Raw genomic sequence first — 13,734 nt, forward strand, 5'->3', positions numbered from 1 at the left:
AATTCCAACATTTCCATAGGATGTTGAAATGACAGTTAAGGAGGAATGCAGCACAACAGTTTTGCAGAGCAGAGATTTCCACATTTTCTTGATTCATACCTCCCCTAGGCCAAAAGAAATACCTAACTCAACCTTCCTAATGCCGTGACCCCCCAACCATAAAATATTTTTGTTGCTACTTCATAACTGTAATTTTGCTACTGTTATGAATCGTAATATAAACATCTGATATGCAGGATGTATTTTCATTCACTGGACAAGATTTGGCACAAATATCCTATACGCCCAAATCTGAATACTGGTGGAGTTGGGGGGGGGATTGATTTTGTCATTTGGGCATTGCAGTTGTAGGGATTTATAGTTCACCTATGATCAAAGAGCATTATGAACTCCACCAACGATGGATCTGGACCAAACTTGGCACAAATACACAATATGCCGAAATGTGAATGTGTTTTCTGATGGTCTTTGATGACCCCTCTGACACCCCCTATGACCAATCCTTTCTCTGAGTGTAAATCCATGTATGTATAATGCAGTCTTCCTCTTTTTCCTACTGACTTACTAATGGTGTATTTGGCCATCCTGGTAGCTGTATAGCTTTTTTCCAGTACCATATTAAATGACCCGCAGTGGCATAATAGGTTAAACCCTTGTGCTGGCTGGACTGCTGACCTAAAGGTTGGGTTGCTGACCTGTTGCCGGTTCGAATCTGCGAGAAGAGGTGAGCTCTCATCTGTCATCTCTAGCTTGCGGGGACATGAGAGATGCCTCCAAGCAGGATGCACATCTGGGCATCTCCTGGGCAATGTCACTGTAGACGGCCAATTCTCTCACACCAGAAGTGACTTGCAATATGTTCTCAAGTCGCTCCTGACATGATAAAAACTATACTTATCCTCAGTAGCAATCACAAAAATGTGAGTACAGAGGCCTCGGACTGTCCACTGTATGTCTTAAGACTGTATGAAAGAAGAGACTGCAGATAAATATAAGTACTGGATCCGTCAAGCGACATCTATAATAACGAAAATGGGCAGTTTGACATTGGGTTGGAAGGAACAATTCCTCGGAGAACTGCGTCCCAGTTTGAGACATAAAATATTATTGTGAAGAAGTATTTTAAATACCATATAAGCAATTTTTAGAGAGAAAAGAAATATCCCACTTATTGGCCAAGAGTAAATCTAAATAAAAATGACTTCTTTATTCATTTTATATCCTGTCAATTCTCCCAAACTGGGACTTTCAGAAATAAAAACAAATACAGATAAAACCACTTACAAACACATAAGGAAAAATTCAAAATATTGTTAAAATCCAATTAAACTATCCACAGAATTAAAGCCTTTTTAAAACCAGCAGATTACAGCAGGCATGCAATGGTATAAACCATCAAAGGGCTGGGAAGAGGGTGGTAGCATCAGCGGTGCAGCGAGCTACTTTTAGACCCTGAACTTAATGGTCTCAAACAATTGCCTCACTTATTTCAAAATGTAATAAGCCCTGCTGTGACTCTGGTCCTTTTGGCTCTTTCCATGGAGTAAGACCCGGCCTGAAACTAACAATCAGCTGTACAAATCTCCCAGGACAGGGAGCTCTAAAGTAGATCCTTCTGTGTTCACAGAATTGGAGTTGTTTGGAGGCAACCTTTTGATTCGTGGGTGGCCCAGGAAGGAGCAAAAACAGCTTGTGGGGACTACATTTCTCCCACGAGCTGAACTTTGTCCACAACTTCTGCATGTTCTCTTAAGGTGGGATCACATTGGGATCCACATAGGTAAAAACTCCCTGCATTGTTCCTATTTCCACCAAGAATTGCAGAAAAGGCACCTGCCCTTCAGCAAGGGAAGATGCATTTCACTCCGCATATCTGAGCCCCTCAAGGAAATCCCAAATGCTATCAGTGCCCGAGAGATAATGTTAATAGATGTCCTGGATCTAGGACCCATCTCAACTACCCCCAAAGTTTCGACAATTAGAATTGAAGAACATAATTGATAACATGTGCAAGCATAGAAAAGCATAAGATGAGAACAACACATTAGAGCAGTGATTCCCAACCTGTGGGCCGTGGCCCAGCAGTGGGCCGTGAGAATGAAAATCTGGTCCGTAAACCTCCTTTCTCTTTATTTTATTTTATTAATTTTATTTCTGCTCTTTTCCGCAGAACTGACCATTGCATTGGATAGACCATATTGGCTCTAGATTATTAAATATGGTTTTCTGTGGGAGAGCAGATGGTGACTACTGGTTGGCAAATGTTCTGTATCAGAAACTAGAGCTGATGTGGTCTATCCAATGCAGTTTTCTGAATCAGCACCACAAATGATCAAACCGAATCTAAAGTAGACCAAAATCTGATTCATAACCCTTTTGGGGAGTGGTCCCTGGTCAAAGTGGTCCTTGTCAAGTGGGACCTGGTCAAAAAAAGGTTGGGAATCACTGATTTGGGGGGGGGGGGGTGCCTGCCTGCCTGGGACAATGTTCCAAAAGCAACTGCTAAGCACCTGAGAGAGTCTGTGATTTAATACCCATATACAGACATGCCTGACCAGAGTGAATCTTACATAGGTGTCCCTCTGATCTGGGCCTGCCATCCAATGAATTCTAGCCTAGTTTTAAATTATTTGCCTGGCAGTTCTGTGCTTGATCCTGGGAGGAAGAAGCAAGTCAACAACCATTACGCTGGAGGTGGGGGGCACCAGCACGCTGCTCCTACCCAGAACATTATCTACAGTAAATTATGCAATGCCCTTGTAAATACTACAACTGAAATAACCCAATTTCATGAGTTCTTAACTAGGGGTGAGGGTGACAGTGGTATGGGCAGGAAGAAATAGAAGGGAGTTTCTCCTGATAAGCTGACAGATTCATTCAGAAGGACAGAATCCTACAATTAACCTGTTCCTAAACAATGTGGGGTATTTTAGCTGCCTTGTAAATAAGCACAGTTTTAATGGCCTGAAATTGTTGTTTGACTAGTCAGTACTGTTCCATTATCCGGGCGGAGGCCACTAGGGGTGCTAGAGAGAGAAGGATAGTCCATTTTACAGGGGGGAGTTGAAGGAGGAAAAGCATTTCCCCCCGTTCGTTATTTCCCCTCCCCATGGGTGGGGGGAATAACAAGAAGAAATGGTTTTACTCCTTCAACCCACCCTCCACCCACATAAAATGGACTATTTTATCTCTAGCACCCCCTAGTGGCCTCAGCCCAGATAATGGAACAGTACCGACAAGTCTATTACACATTGGCAGATGAGAAACAAGACCCTTGTCCTTCTTGTTACAGGCAAGTGAGTTTCTTTCTCCCCTTGCAGCCCACTTGGTTCCATGCAAACATGCCTAATATCTCCTCTGTGGGCAGTCGGCTTGCATGCAGTTCCTTATCACTTATGGCTGGCAGACAGATGCTTAAACAGAAAACTAATTTAAAACTGATGCTCCAGCTAGCATTGCCAAAGGTTGGGGTTATGGACATTGTTATCCAAATAGTGCCAGGACAAGATATTCCAAAGCAAAATGTATTTATTTATTTACAACATTTTTACCCCGCCTTTCTCACCCGAGGGGACTCAAGGCGGCTTACAACACCCGGCAAGATTCAATGCCAAACAAATCAGTAGAAATTAACAACACATTTAAAATGCCTTATTTTAGTGTCAGGCTCACTTCAAAGGACCAGTCTGAACGCAGATCAAAGATAGCTGCTCTCAAATCCAATCTTTATTGAAGAATACATGACTTTGGAAAAGTCGAGAATGACCTAATGTTTACATACATCTAATTTTATCACTTCTGATGCAACGTAATACCACACGCAAATATCATCATCAAATCCCACCCCCTGGATCACATTACTACCATTCCCACACACTACATCAATTATAATTGTTTATACTTTCAACCCTGAGTTCCCAGGCTCATGTTATCTTCTCCCGCCAGGTGCTTGCAGGATTGTTTATGTTATGAAGTCAGATTCAGGGCTTGGAAATTCAGCCCTGGGATCTGGCTCCATGACATGGCGCCCTCGTTTTCTTCGTCCTCCTCTTCGGTTCTTCTTTCATCATAGTTCTGAAACAAATCAAACAATAACTCTATGTGTCCATTTTGTCCAAAGTCCCCATATACTTTTTCAGTAAGCTGCGATGGAATACTGGGTGTATTTTCCCTAAACTTTTTGGCAATGCCAACTGGAAAGTTACTTCATTGATAACACCCTGTATTCTGAATGGTCCAATATATTTGGGGCTCAGTTTTCTTGAAGGTAGCCCCAATTTGATGTTTTGGGTACTTAACCACACTAGATCTCCTTTATCCAGTTTATCGCCTTCCACCCTCTTTCTGTCTGCAAACGCTTTATACTTTTTGTGTGCTTCCTTTAAGGATGCAGTCACTTGACTCCAGCATTCTAGCATTTGCGTTTTCCATTTCCCTGCCTCTGTTTCCTCATTCTCTGTCCATCTTGGCAACTGGGGTAAAGGCTGTATTTCATACCCGTAAACTACTTCAAAGGGGGTTTTATTTGTTGCTGAATGTATAGTCGAATTAAAAGCTAGTTCCGCAAAAGCCAACCACCTAGACCAGTCATTTTGTCTCATGTTAGAGTACATTCGAAGGAACTGCCCAAGCGTCTGCTGAGTACGTTCTACCGCCCCGTTTGTCATGGGGTGAAAAGCAGAACTTAGACTCCTTTCTGCTCCTAGCATTTCCAAGAATTTTTCCCAAAATTTTGCTGTGAATTGTACTCCTCTGTCACTGACCACTCTACTGGGACATCCATGCAGTTTGTAAATATGATTTATGTACAGTTCAGCTAGTTTCTCGGCCGATGGTAGTTTCGTCAGCGCTATAAAGTGGGCCTGTTTAGAAAACAGGTCTAATACTGTCCAAATATAACGATGTCCTTTGCTAACCGGCAGTTCCCCCACAAAGTCCATAGCTACACATTCCCAAGGTCTGGTAGGTTCCGCTACCGTTTGTAATAATCCCATAGGCTTCCCTCCCCTCGATTTATTTCTGGCACAATCATCACATTGAACAACATGATTCTTTATGTCCTTCCTCATTCCTGGCCACCAACAATGTTTTGCTATTGCCTTTGTTGTTTTTGTAATTCCTGTATGACCAGCGCTCTGGTTGTTGTGAAAACGATGCAAAATCTTAATCCTTAATATTGCTGGGATATACAGTTTCTTGTTTACAAACCAAAATCCCCCCTTCTGCTCCCCCTTTTCTGCGTTGGATGCGATCCATTGATCTCCTTCATAAGACTGTTTCAGTTCATTTCCCCAATTATCTTCCCCGCCGAGTTCAACAAAAGCTGTGTTCTCCTTTTGGGTTTGTGCTCTTGTCCTGACAGCTAAGCCCCATTGTTTGTCAGAGAATATTGTCTCCTCTTTTGCTGTGGTTGTGCCTTCGTGTTGAGGCATGCGTGAAAGAGCATCTGCCAAGACATTCTGCTTCCCTTGAAAAAATTTTAATTGGAAATCGAATCTGCTGAAGTATTGCGCCCATCTAATTTGTTTGGGAGATAATTTTCTAGGAGATTTTAAATACTGGAGGTTCTTATGGTCAGACCAAATTTCAAATGGGATTCCGCTTCCTTCGAGGAAGTGTCGCCAGCATTCTAAGGCTTTTAATATGGCTAATGCCTCTTTTTCCCATATCGGCCAACTTTTTTCAGTTTCGCTGAACTTCCGGGACAAATATCCACAGGGTTTTAAGTTCCCATTTTGATCTTTTTGCAATAGTACTGCCCCGTACGCACAGTCTGAGGCATCGCAATGGATTATGAAAGGGCTCCTGATATCGGGGTGTTTTAGGATGGGTCCTTCTGTGAAGCATTCTTTTAGGGTTTCGAATGCCTTTTGGCATTCTGGCGTCCAACCCAGTTTGGCGCCAGGAGCTTTCACTTTTGCTGTCTCCCCTTTCCCTTTTGTTTTTAAAAGTTCAGTAAGGGGTGCGGTTATTTGCGCGAAGCCTTTTATGAAGGGTCTGTAAAAATTTGCAAACCCCAGAAATGATTGCAATTGCCTCCTTGTTTGAGGCACTCCCCATTCTTTCACATCTGACACTTTAGCTGGATCCATAGCTAACCCTTCTGGAGATATCCGATACCCCAGAAAGTCAATTTGAGTTTTATTAAATTCACATTTGGACAGTTTTGCGTACAGCTTTGCTTCCCTTAGTCTCTGCAAAACTTCCCGGACCAATTTTACGTGCTTTTCCTTATCTTCATTCACAATCAAGATATCATCAAGGAATATGAATACCCCTCTGTACAACAATGGGTGTAGTATTTCATTTATAAGCTGCATAAAGCAACTGCCTCCATTTTTTAAACCGAAAGGCAAAATTTTATATTCAAAATGGCCGAATGCGCAGGAAAATGCAGTTTTCCAAGTATCCTCCGGTTTGATTCTTAATTTATGATACGCTTCAATTAAATCCAGTTTAGTAAATATGCTCCCTTTCTTCAATACGGTAATTAAATCCTTTACTAAGGGCATAGGGTATTTATTGTCCTTAGTAATTGCGTTTAAATTTCGATAATCAATGCACAATCGTAGGGAGTTGTCTTTCTTTCTCCTAAATAACACTGGGGCCCCGAGAGGAGAATTGGATGGCTTAATGAAGCCTCGCGCCAGGTTTTTATCAATATATTTCCTCAATTCCTCCTTCTCCTGCACAGACATGGGATATACTTTTGGTTTTGGTAGGTTTGCTCCTGGGGTTATTTCAATTTCTACTTCTATATTCCTTTTGGGAGGCAATTTACTGGCCTCTTTCTGATTGAAAACATCCACAAAGTCTCTGTATTCAGGTGGTAATAGCTGTGGGTCTATTTCACCTGCTTCATCTTCCTCGTCCTCCTCTTCTGCAATTTTGCTTATCTCCCATTGCGTCTGCTGTTCTTTGAATGCTAGGCTCTTTCCTCTCCAATCTACTTCAGGATTTGCCTGTTCGAGCCATGGTATCCCTAATATTACGTGGTATGTGGCAATAGGGGCTATCACAAAGGATATTCTTCCTTCCCATTTGCCTATTTTACATGGGACCCCCCGTATTTCCTTTGTTGATACTTCCCCAGCAGCGACTGATCCATCTAGCTGCGAAAATGCAATTGGGGAGTCAAGCGCCATCTGCTGACATTTCAGCGCTCCTGCTAATTCCGGAGTTATAATATTTCTAGAACAACCACAATCCACAAATGCCTTGCAGGTGGCCCGATTTTCTAGCCCCGAGAGGCAGATTGGCACTACTATCATGCGTTTGTCCCGACTCACCAATTTTTCTGAAGATTCTGGGGCCTGCACCTCCTCTTCCGCGCGCCTCCCGGTTGCTGGCTTGGGCTTTGGGGGTTTTGGCGGCTCCCCCTTCCGGGCCCAGCATTCCGCTGCCCGATGGCCCGTCTTCCCACATACAAAGCATCCCGGTTTAGGTTTGTTGTCGTCTCCTCTGGAGGGAATCCCCGGCCTCCCTCCGGGTCTTTCCTGCTTCCTCGTTTCTCCTCGACCTCTCGCCACTGGTCTTTGCTGGCCGCTGCTGCTCCTGAAGCGCTTTACTTGGGCCAGGGTGGATTCGACGCGCCCCGCTAGTTGAATCCATCCCTGGAGCGTTTCGGGGTCATCTCTGTGCGCTGCCCAGCTGAAAATCTCGGGGCGTAGTCCCTCTTTAAATAACTCCACTTTGGTCACTTCAGACCACTCTGGTACCCTTTCCGCGAGGTGGAGGAATTCCTCTGCGTACTCGGGCACTGTTTTGTCCCTCTGCTTTATTCCTTTCAGCTGGTCTCGAGCCCTCAATTGCTCTAGCCGGTCTCTGAACCGGTTTTCCAGTGCGGCGAGGAAGCGGGGCACTGACCTCAGGCATGGGTCACGTCTGGCATGTAGTTGCACATACCAGCTGGCTGCTCCTCGCTTCAGTGTGTTGCCGATGGCTCGAACCCTGCTTGCTTCGGAGGGGAATGTGTGTGCATTGTCTTCCATGTATCCTCTGATGCTAATTAGAAAAAAGTTCAGTTCATCTGATTCCCCTCCGTATTCTAGTTTGAGATTTTCCCTTCTTGGCATCCATTCTGCGGCCCGTTGATGCTGTCTGGGAGGCATGGGGAAGGGTTGCATCAGGTTTCCTCGGGCGGCTCCTTGGAACACACCGCGCTCCACTCCGGTGGTCATTCTGCACGGTTCCCGAAAGTCTGCCGCCGCTGTCGGCCCTTCCGCCCATCCGCATACTGGCCTCGCTGTAGCCCCTTCATCTCGCCTTTCCTCGTCGTACGGCACATCCTCCTCCTCTTCCTGGATCCCCCGCTCCTCTCCGCCTTCGTCTGCAAATCCACTGGACCCGATCCCTGGCCCCAGTGGCCTTTCCACCCCGACGCCCATTCGGGGGGTTGGGAGCTCTGTTGGAGATGGCGGCCTCAGAGTTCCCAGAGCTCGCTGGCGCTCCACTTCGCGCGCCATTCTGTCTCGGAACTCCAGCTCCTGCCAGTATTCCTCGTCTCCCTCGTCCCTTGCCGCCACGGGACTCTGCGTTGACGCTCGCTGGCCCCTCTGGCTCCAATCTCCTTCTTTACTTGGCTCTCTCTCGGCGCCATATCGGATGGGCTCCTTTTGGAGATTCTCTTCCAATAGTGGCACCAACCTCCCCACGGTTTCCGACAGCCTGGATAAATTAGTTTCCAGGATGGATAACCGCAGGGCCACGGTCTCCGGCATACTTCCTCCAGATCCCCAACTGGTTTCTGCAGTCGCAGAGATGCCTCTTCCTCCCCTGGGAATCCTCTGGGTCACGCCGTTCGGCCTGGGGTACCCCGTAGAGGAAGCTATGGCTTGCAGCGTCTCTTCTCTCTTCGGCCGGGCCCCTTGCAAAGGCCTCCCTGCCCCATTTGGGCTTTGATCTCCTTCTTCACTCATTATCACTTCACTGCGAATTCCGCAGGAGGGTGAGAACTGGATTCTCGACTTAAATGTCAGGCTCACTTCAAAGGACCAGTCTGAACGCAGATCAAAGATAGCTGCTCTCAAATCCAATCTTTATTGAAGAATACATGACTTTGGAAAAGTCGAGAATGACCTAATGTTTACATACATCTAATTTTATCACTTCTGATGCAACGTAATACCACACGCAAATATCATCATCAAATCCCACCCCCTGGATCACATTACTACCATTCCCACACACTACATCAATTATAATTGTTTATACTTTCAACCCTGAGTTCCCAGGCTCATGTTATCTTCTCCCGCCAGGTGCTTGCAGGATTGTTTATGTTATGAAGTCAGATTCAGGGCTTGGAAATTCAGCCCTGGGATCTGGCTCCATGACATTTTAGCTTATAAATCTGAAAATCCTACAAGTTACACTGTTGGCCTTGGGCAGTAAAAATAAAGCAAGAATAAGTAAATTAATTACTTGACTTTTCATGAAGTGGCTACTCATAGATTGGGTGCCTGATGGCACAGTCAGTCCTGAAGCCAAACACCTCAAAGGTACCTGCCCCAAACTTAGCAGTTAAACAGCATTCAAAACTCTTCATGTATATTATCTCAACAATCTCTATAACATCTGTGTAAGCTAGATCATTAATATTATTGTCATTATTTTACTGCAGCTGTATGGCTGAAGTTGAATCTGCCTCAGGCTAGCACAGGATGGGTTGCAACTTTCTCCTACTTTCTGACAATAGGTAATTCATCCATAGCTTTAATGAAATGCACAGCATTTTATTGGGTGGTGGATGAAGTCATTTATGAAGAAACGCTCCTTTTTGAGACGCGCTGATGATTAAACGTTTCCATGAGATTTGATATACTCTCTCAGAACAGGCCCTTTCCCACACTGTTTATATGTGCAAAATACGCCAGTCTGGCCCACTCTAGACTTCCAGAGCAAATGATGTTGGTTTATTTTATTTCATGATCTCTGTAAATTTCATTATGCTTTTTAGCAGCTTTCTTGCTCTGCTTTCAACATGGAAAACAAATGAAAGGGAAAGATTGCCAGACACAAGATGACTTTGAAAATCATGAGGTATAGTGCCACACATGGCATTTATTATCTGGCCTGGAAAATTGAAATCCTTCATCATTTTGTGTACATTCCATATGACTTGTTCTAAATTGACTCAAACTTTTTGAAATTTAGTTTACAAAAGCAAATATCAGACTGTATAGTGCAGCCATAATGTATATTTAAAGGATGCCAAGGCATCTATTATCTATTTTGTGTGGTTGTACTGAATAAAGGGCAATTTTAAAAAATAGAAAACAGAGTTTGAGCCTAGTTATCTAGACGGGAGAAAGTCATAAAGTTTGTGGCCTAACCTCTTGCCCTTAACTGTAATAAAGTGTCCATTTGCTTACCATTCCCATCAGAGGCTAAGCTTCACTGAAGTAGGCATTTTAGTCATCCAGATTTACATTTTGTTGCAGAATTCACGTAGAACTAGACCTTCAAGGTCTGAAGAACTATAAATTTGTAGAACTGTATTTCAAGGTATATAAACAATGTCTCTCAATTTCAGTCAATTGCCACATGCATTTATTCCCCTATGATCATACATTGAAACTGCATAGTAAAATATGAATAAAAGAATGGTTTCCCAAAAATATTCACACAAATGAATGTGGTAACAATTACATCATTTTTTATAGAAAAGCCGTTATTTATATTCTTCATTTATTCACTTCTTAAATAAGAGCTTTGTTATCAAAACCAGAAGAACTATAAATAGGCCGAAAACGTTCTTTTCTTTTTTGTAAAAAAGCCTTAAAATGAACCAAATACATTCATTCTTTAGTCTATGATTAACATGATGAGAGAGAGAGAACCTTTCCCCCTCCTTGCGTGGCAAGTGATCAAAGAATGTAACATAGTATTTAGTGAAAACCCAACCACAAAACTTAAGACGTTCTATATTCCAGTATTTGTGGTCCATGCCAACATGCAGATGGTCCATTTTGTGACGTGGAGAGAAACGGCAGAGAAGAGTGAAACCATGTAAATATAATACTTCATTTTGAAGCAGAGCCATGCCCAATCATTTCTCCCACAATGCCTGACATGTGAGCTTACTTTCCACAGGCATTTTTTCTTGCTAGCCACCCTTCACTGAACATAAGCAAAAAAGGGAAAGGATTTGCTAACAGTATGTGGAAGATTACTCATTGCTAATGTACTGTGTTGAACAAAACCTAATTGTGATGGCTCATGTACTATGATGGATGAAATGTGGATTATTCATCAACAACATCTGTTCTTCTTTTGCTCTGCTCCATAATTATGTCTATGGAATTGGCCTAGGTATAACCTTATGAGTTGCTGGCAAATCACAACATCTTAGGCACCTGCCTAACATGTGAGCCATTCAACTTAGAAATATTTCTTCCGCTCTTGCTAGCAAAGGGAGGTACTTCTGGGATTGGTGAGAGGACAAAAGAACAGCTGCAAAACTGGTAACTAAGTGTTATGCTGGTGATGTTTCTAAAATAGGGATGGGAAATGGATGGCTTTCCAGTTATTGTAGGATTGCAATTCCCATCAAGCATATCCATCACAGCTAATGGTGAAAGAAATGAAACATATGGGACAATGTCAAATTAGCATTATAAAACGGAGGTCCCCACTTTGCTATTGCCTGGTTTGTGCCTGCAGAATCCTGGGAAATGTAGTTTAGTGAAGCCAAGGACTTCTTTAGCTGAGAATTCCAAAGACCCTGCTTGAAACTACATATCCCAAAATTCTGCAGAAGCAAACCAGGTGATAAACGAGCACCTCTGCCTTATAATGCTAATGTGATATCAGCTTCAGGATAGCCATATGTATTACTGTTGTTATTAACTTCATTTCTATTCCGCCTTTCTCCCCATAGGGACTCAAGGAAGCTAACAACTTTATATAATTAAGTATCTTTGGCCATTTTTTTTAAATCAATGTGTTTTACCATAAAACAACCAACAGCTAAAATATGCTTGGGGTTTTCCTCATTATGTCACCTCCCTTTGATTAGCTGAGAACATAAGCATCCAATAGTGCAGGGCCTTCTGGTTTCAATGAAGAGATAAATGATACATGGCAGGGTTCTCTTTTGCACTGCAACCATTTACATGTGGCTTCCAGTTGCCTGTCAGCCTACTGCTACTCCATTAATTTAACAGATTTTTCTTATGCAAGGAATCCTCAGAGGTGGTTTTCCCAGTCCCTTCTTCTGAAATATATCCTGCAGCACCTGGTATTTGTTGGTGGTCTCCCACCCAAGTAATAACAGGGACTGATCTTGCTTAGCTTCCACAACCAAGCAGAATGGGTACTTTTAGGATATTTAGGCTCTTCCTGGAGAGGTTTATACAGAAGAAAATGATCTTTCAGATACCATGGTTTTTGAATCTGTTTCAGTATCCACTTGAGAACTAGTGCAGATCTTTCAGCAGATCTGTTTGCCCAGTAGAAGATCCTAACTGGGACACCCATGGGTAGCCTCACAGAAAGGGCACTACAATGTTCCAATTTTGAACGTGCTAATGCAAGAATCATTGCATCCAGCTTGTCCAAGTTTTGGTGTGGTTGTAGCTGCCATTAAGCTGCAGTTAAGCTAGGCATTGCCACTTAGGACTCTAGTAACAGGTATGAATCTTTCCCAAACTCTGTGACTCTTCTAGACCAAGGAGACACCTACCCACAGAGCATCTCCTTTTCTGGGATTCAGGTTCATTGGTTAGCCTTCATCCAGCCCACAAGTGCATCAAGGCACTGGTCCAAGTTGCACATAACTACACCTGACTCTACCGTAATGAAGAAATAGAGTAGACTGACATTGGCGTGTCTCAATCTTAAGAAGTTCCTAAGACAACGCAAAAGTTCCTTAAATAAACTAATATATGCAAGATATATATAAAGGCATTTTAGAGCTTGAAAAGGAACTTTCTTCTGACTACACCACCCAGAATCCCCCAAAGCCAACAAGTAGTTTTTTCCTTCCCTTTTAATGGTTTGAATGTTTGAGAGCCTCAAAGATGGGAGGATTTTGAGGATAATGAACAGAAGACAATTGTTTACATTTGTTAAAAGCAATGTGATCCAAGTGGTACCAGGAACCCTAAGGAAGGGAAGTTACAACATTGCCAAAGCGCTGAAGTTCTTTATAAATGGTCAAAGACATTTTTTTTCCTCAGAGCTTGAAAAAATTACTCTTTGGCCTGCATTTCACAGGACTCACAAGAAGTTATGATAACTTGGGAGCCATAATTCCTCCCAAACCCAATGTTTCGAGTCTCTACTGCTCACTCTTTTCCTGACTTTTTTCAAAACTTGAAATATACGTTTTGTTCCTTCATTCATGGAAGTACAACTAATGCAAGAAGGTATGAATTAAATGCATTGTACATTAAATATATTGTTCCATTGGCTAATTAAAAACATTCAAGTGTGGTACTAATTTAAGCCCCGGATAATATAAACAAAAAGTCTTGGACCTATAAAGAGCAGGGAAGCAGCACTAGTTCAAACTGGTTTATTTTTTTTTCCAAAAGTCAACTCATTAGCATATAAAATAACAAACATATAACAAACATTGTTTAGAGGAGCTCTCCTGTTCCATCCTGCTCCCAAAAGCATATAATTCTTGCAATGGAAACAGTGTGTTCATGGAATCATAGAATCGTAGAAGTGGAAAATAACAGAAGTGCCATCCAGTCCAACCCCCTGCTATACTGGAAAATCCAATGAAAG

At 42.9% G+C, this 13,734-nt stretch overlaps 1 protein-coding gene across 2 annotated transcripts in view; it reads right to left on the reverse strand.

Moving 5' to 3' along the window:
• Positions 1-13,734, reverse strand: part of arsb (arylsulfatase B) — a 95,164-nt gene that overhangs the window by 7,565 nt on the left and 73,865 nt on the right. The window contains exon 7 of one of the 2 annotated variants that reach the window (XM_062972354.1): positions 3,707-4,074. The exons of the other annotated variant lie outside the window; for it this stretch is intronic. Within the exon in view, the coding sequence (XP_062828424.1) occupies positions 4,073-4,074 (2 nt within the window). The 3' untranslated portion in view covers positions 3,707-4,072. Of the gene's footprint in view, positions 1-3,706; positions 4,075-13,734 lie in introns of those variants that run through there. 2 annotated transcript variants of the gene reach the window in all.

Source organism: Anolis carolinensis, chromosome 2 (assembly GCF_035594765.1).
Source record: "Anolis carolinensis isolate JA03-04 chromosome 2, rAnoCar3.1.pri, whole genome shotgun sequence".
In the NCBI taxonomy this organism is placed as follows: Eukaryota; Metazoa; Chordata; class Lepidosauria; order Squamata; family Dactyloidae; genus Anolis; species Anolis carolinensis.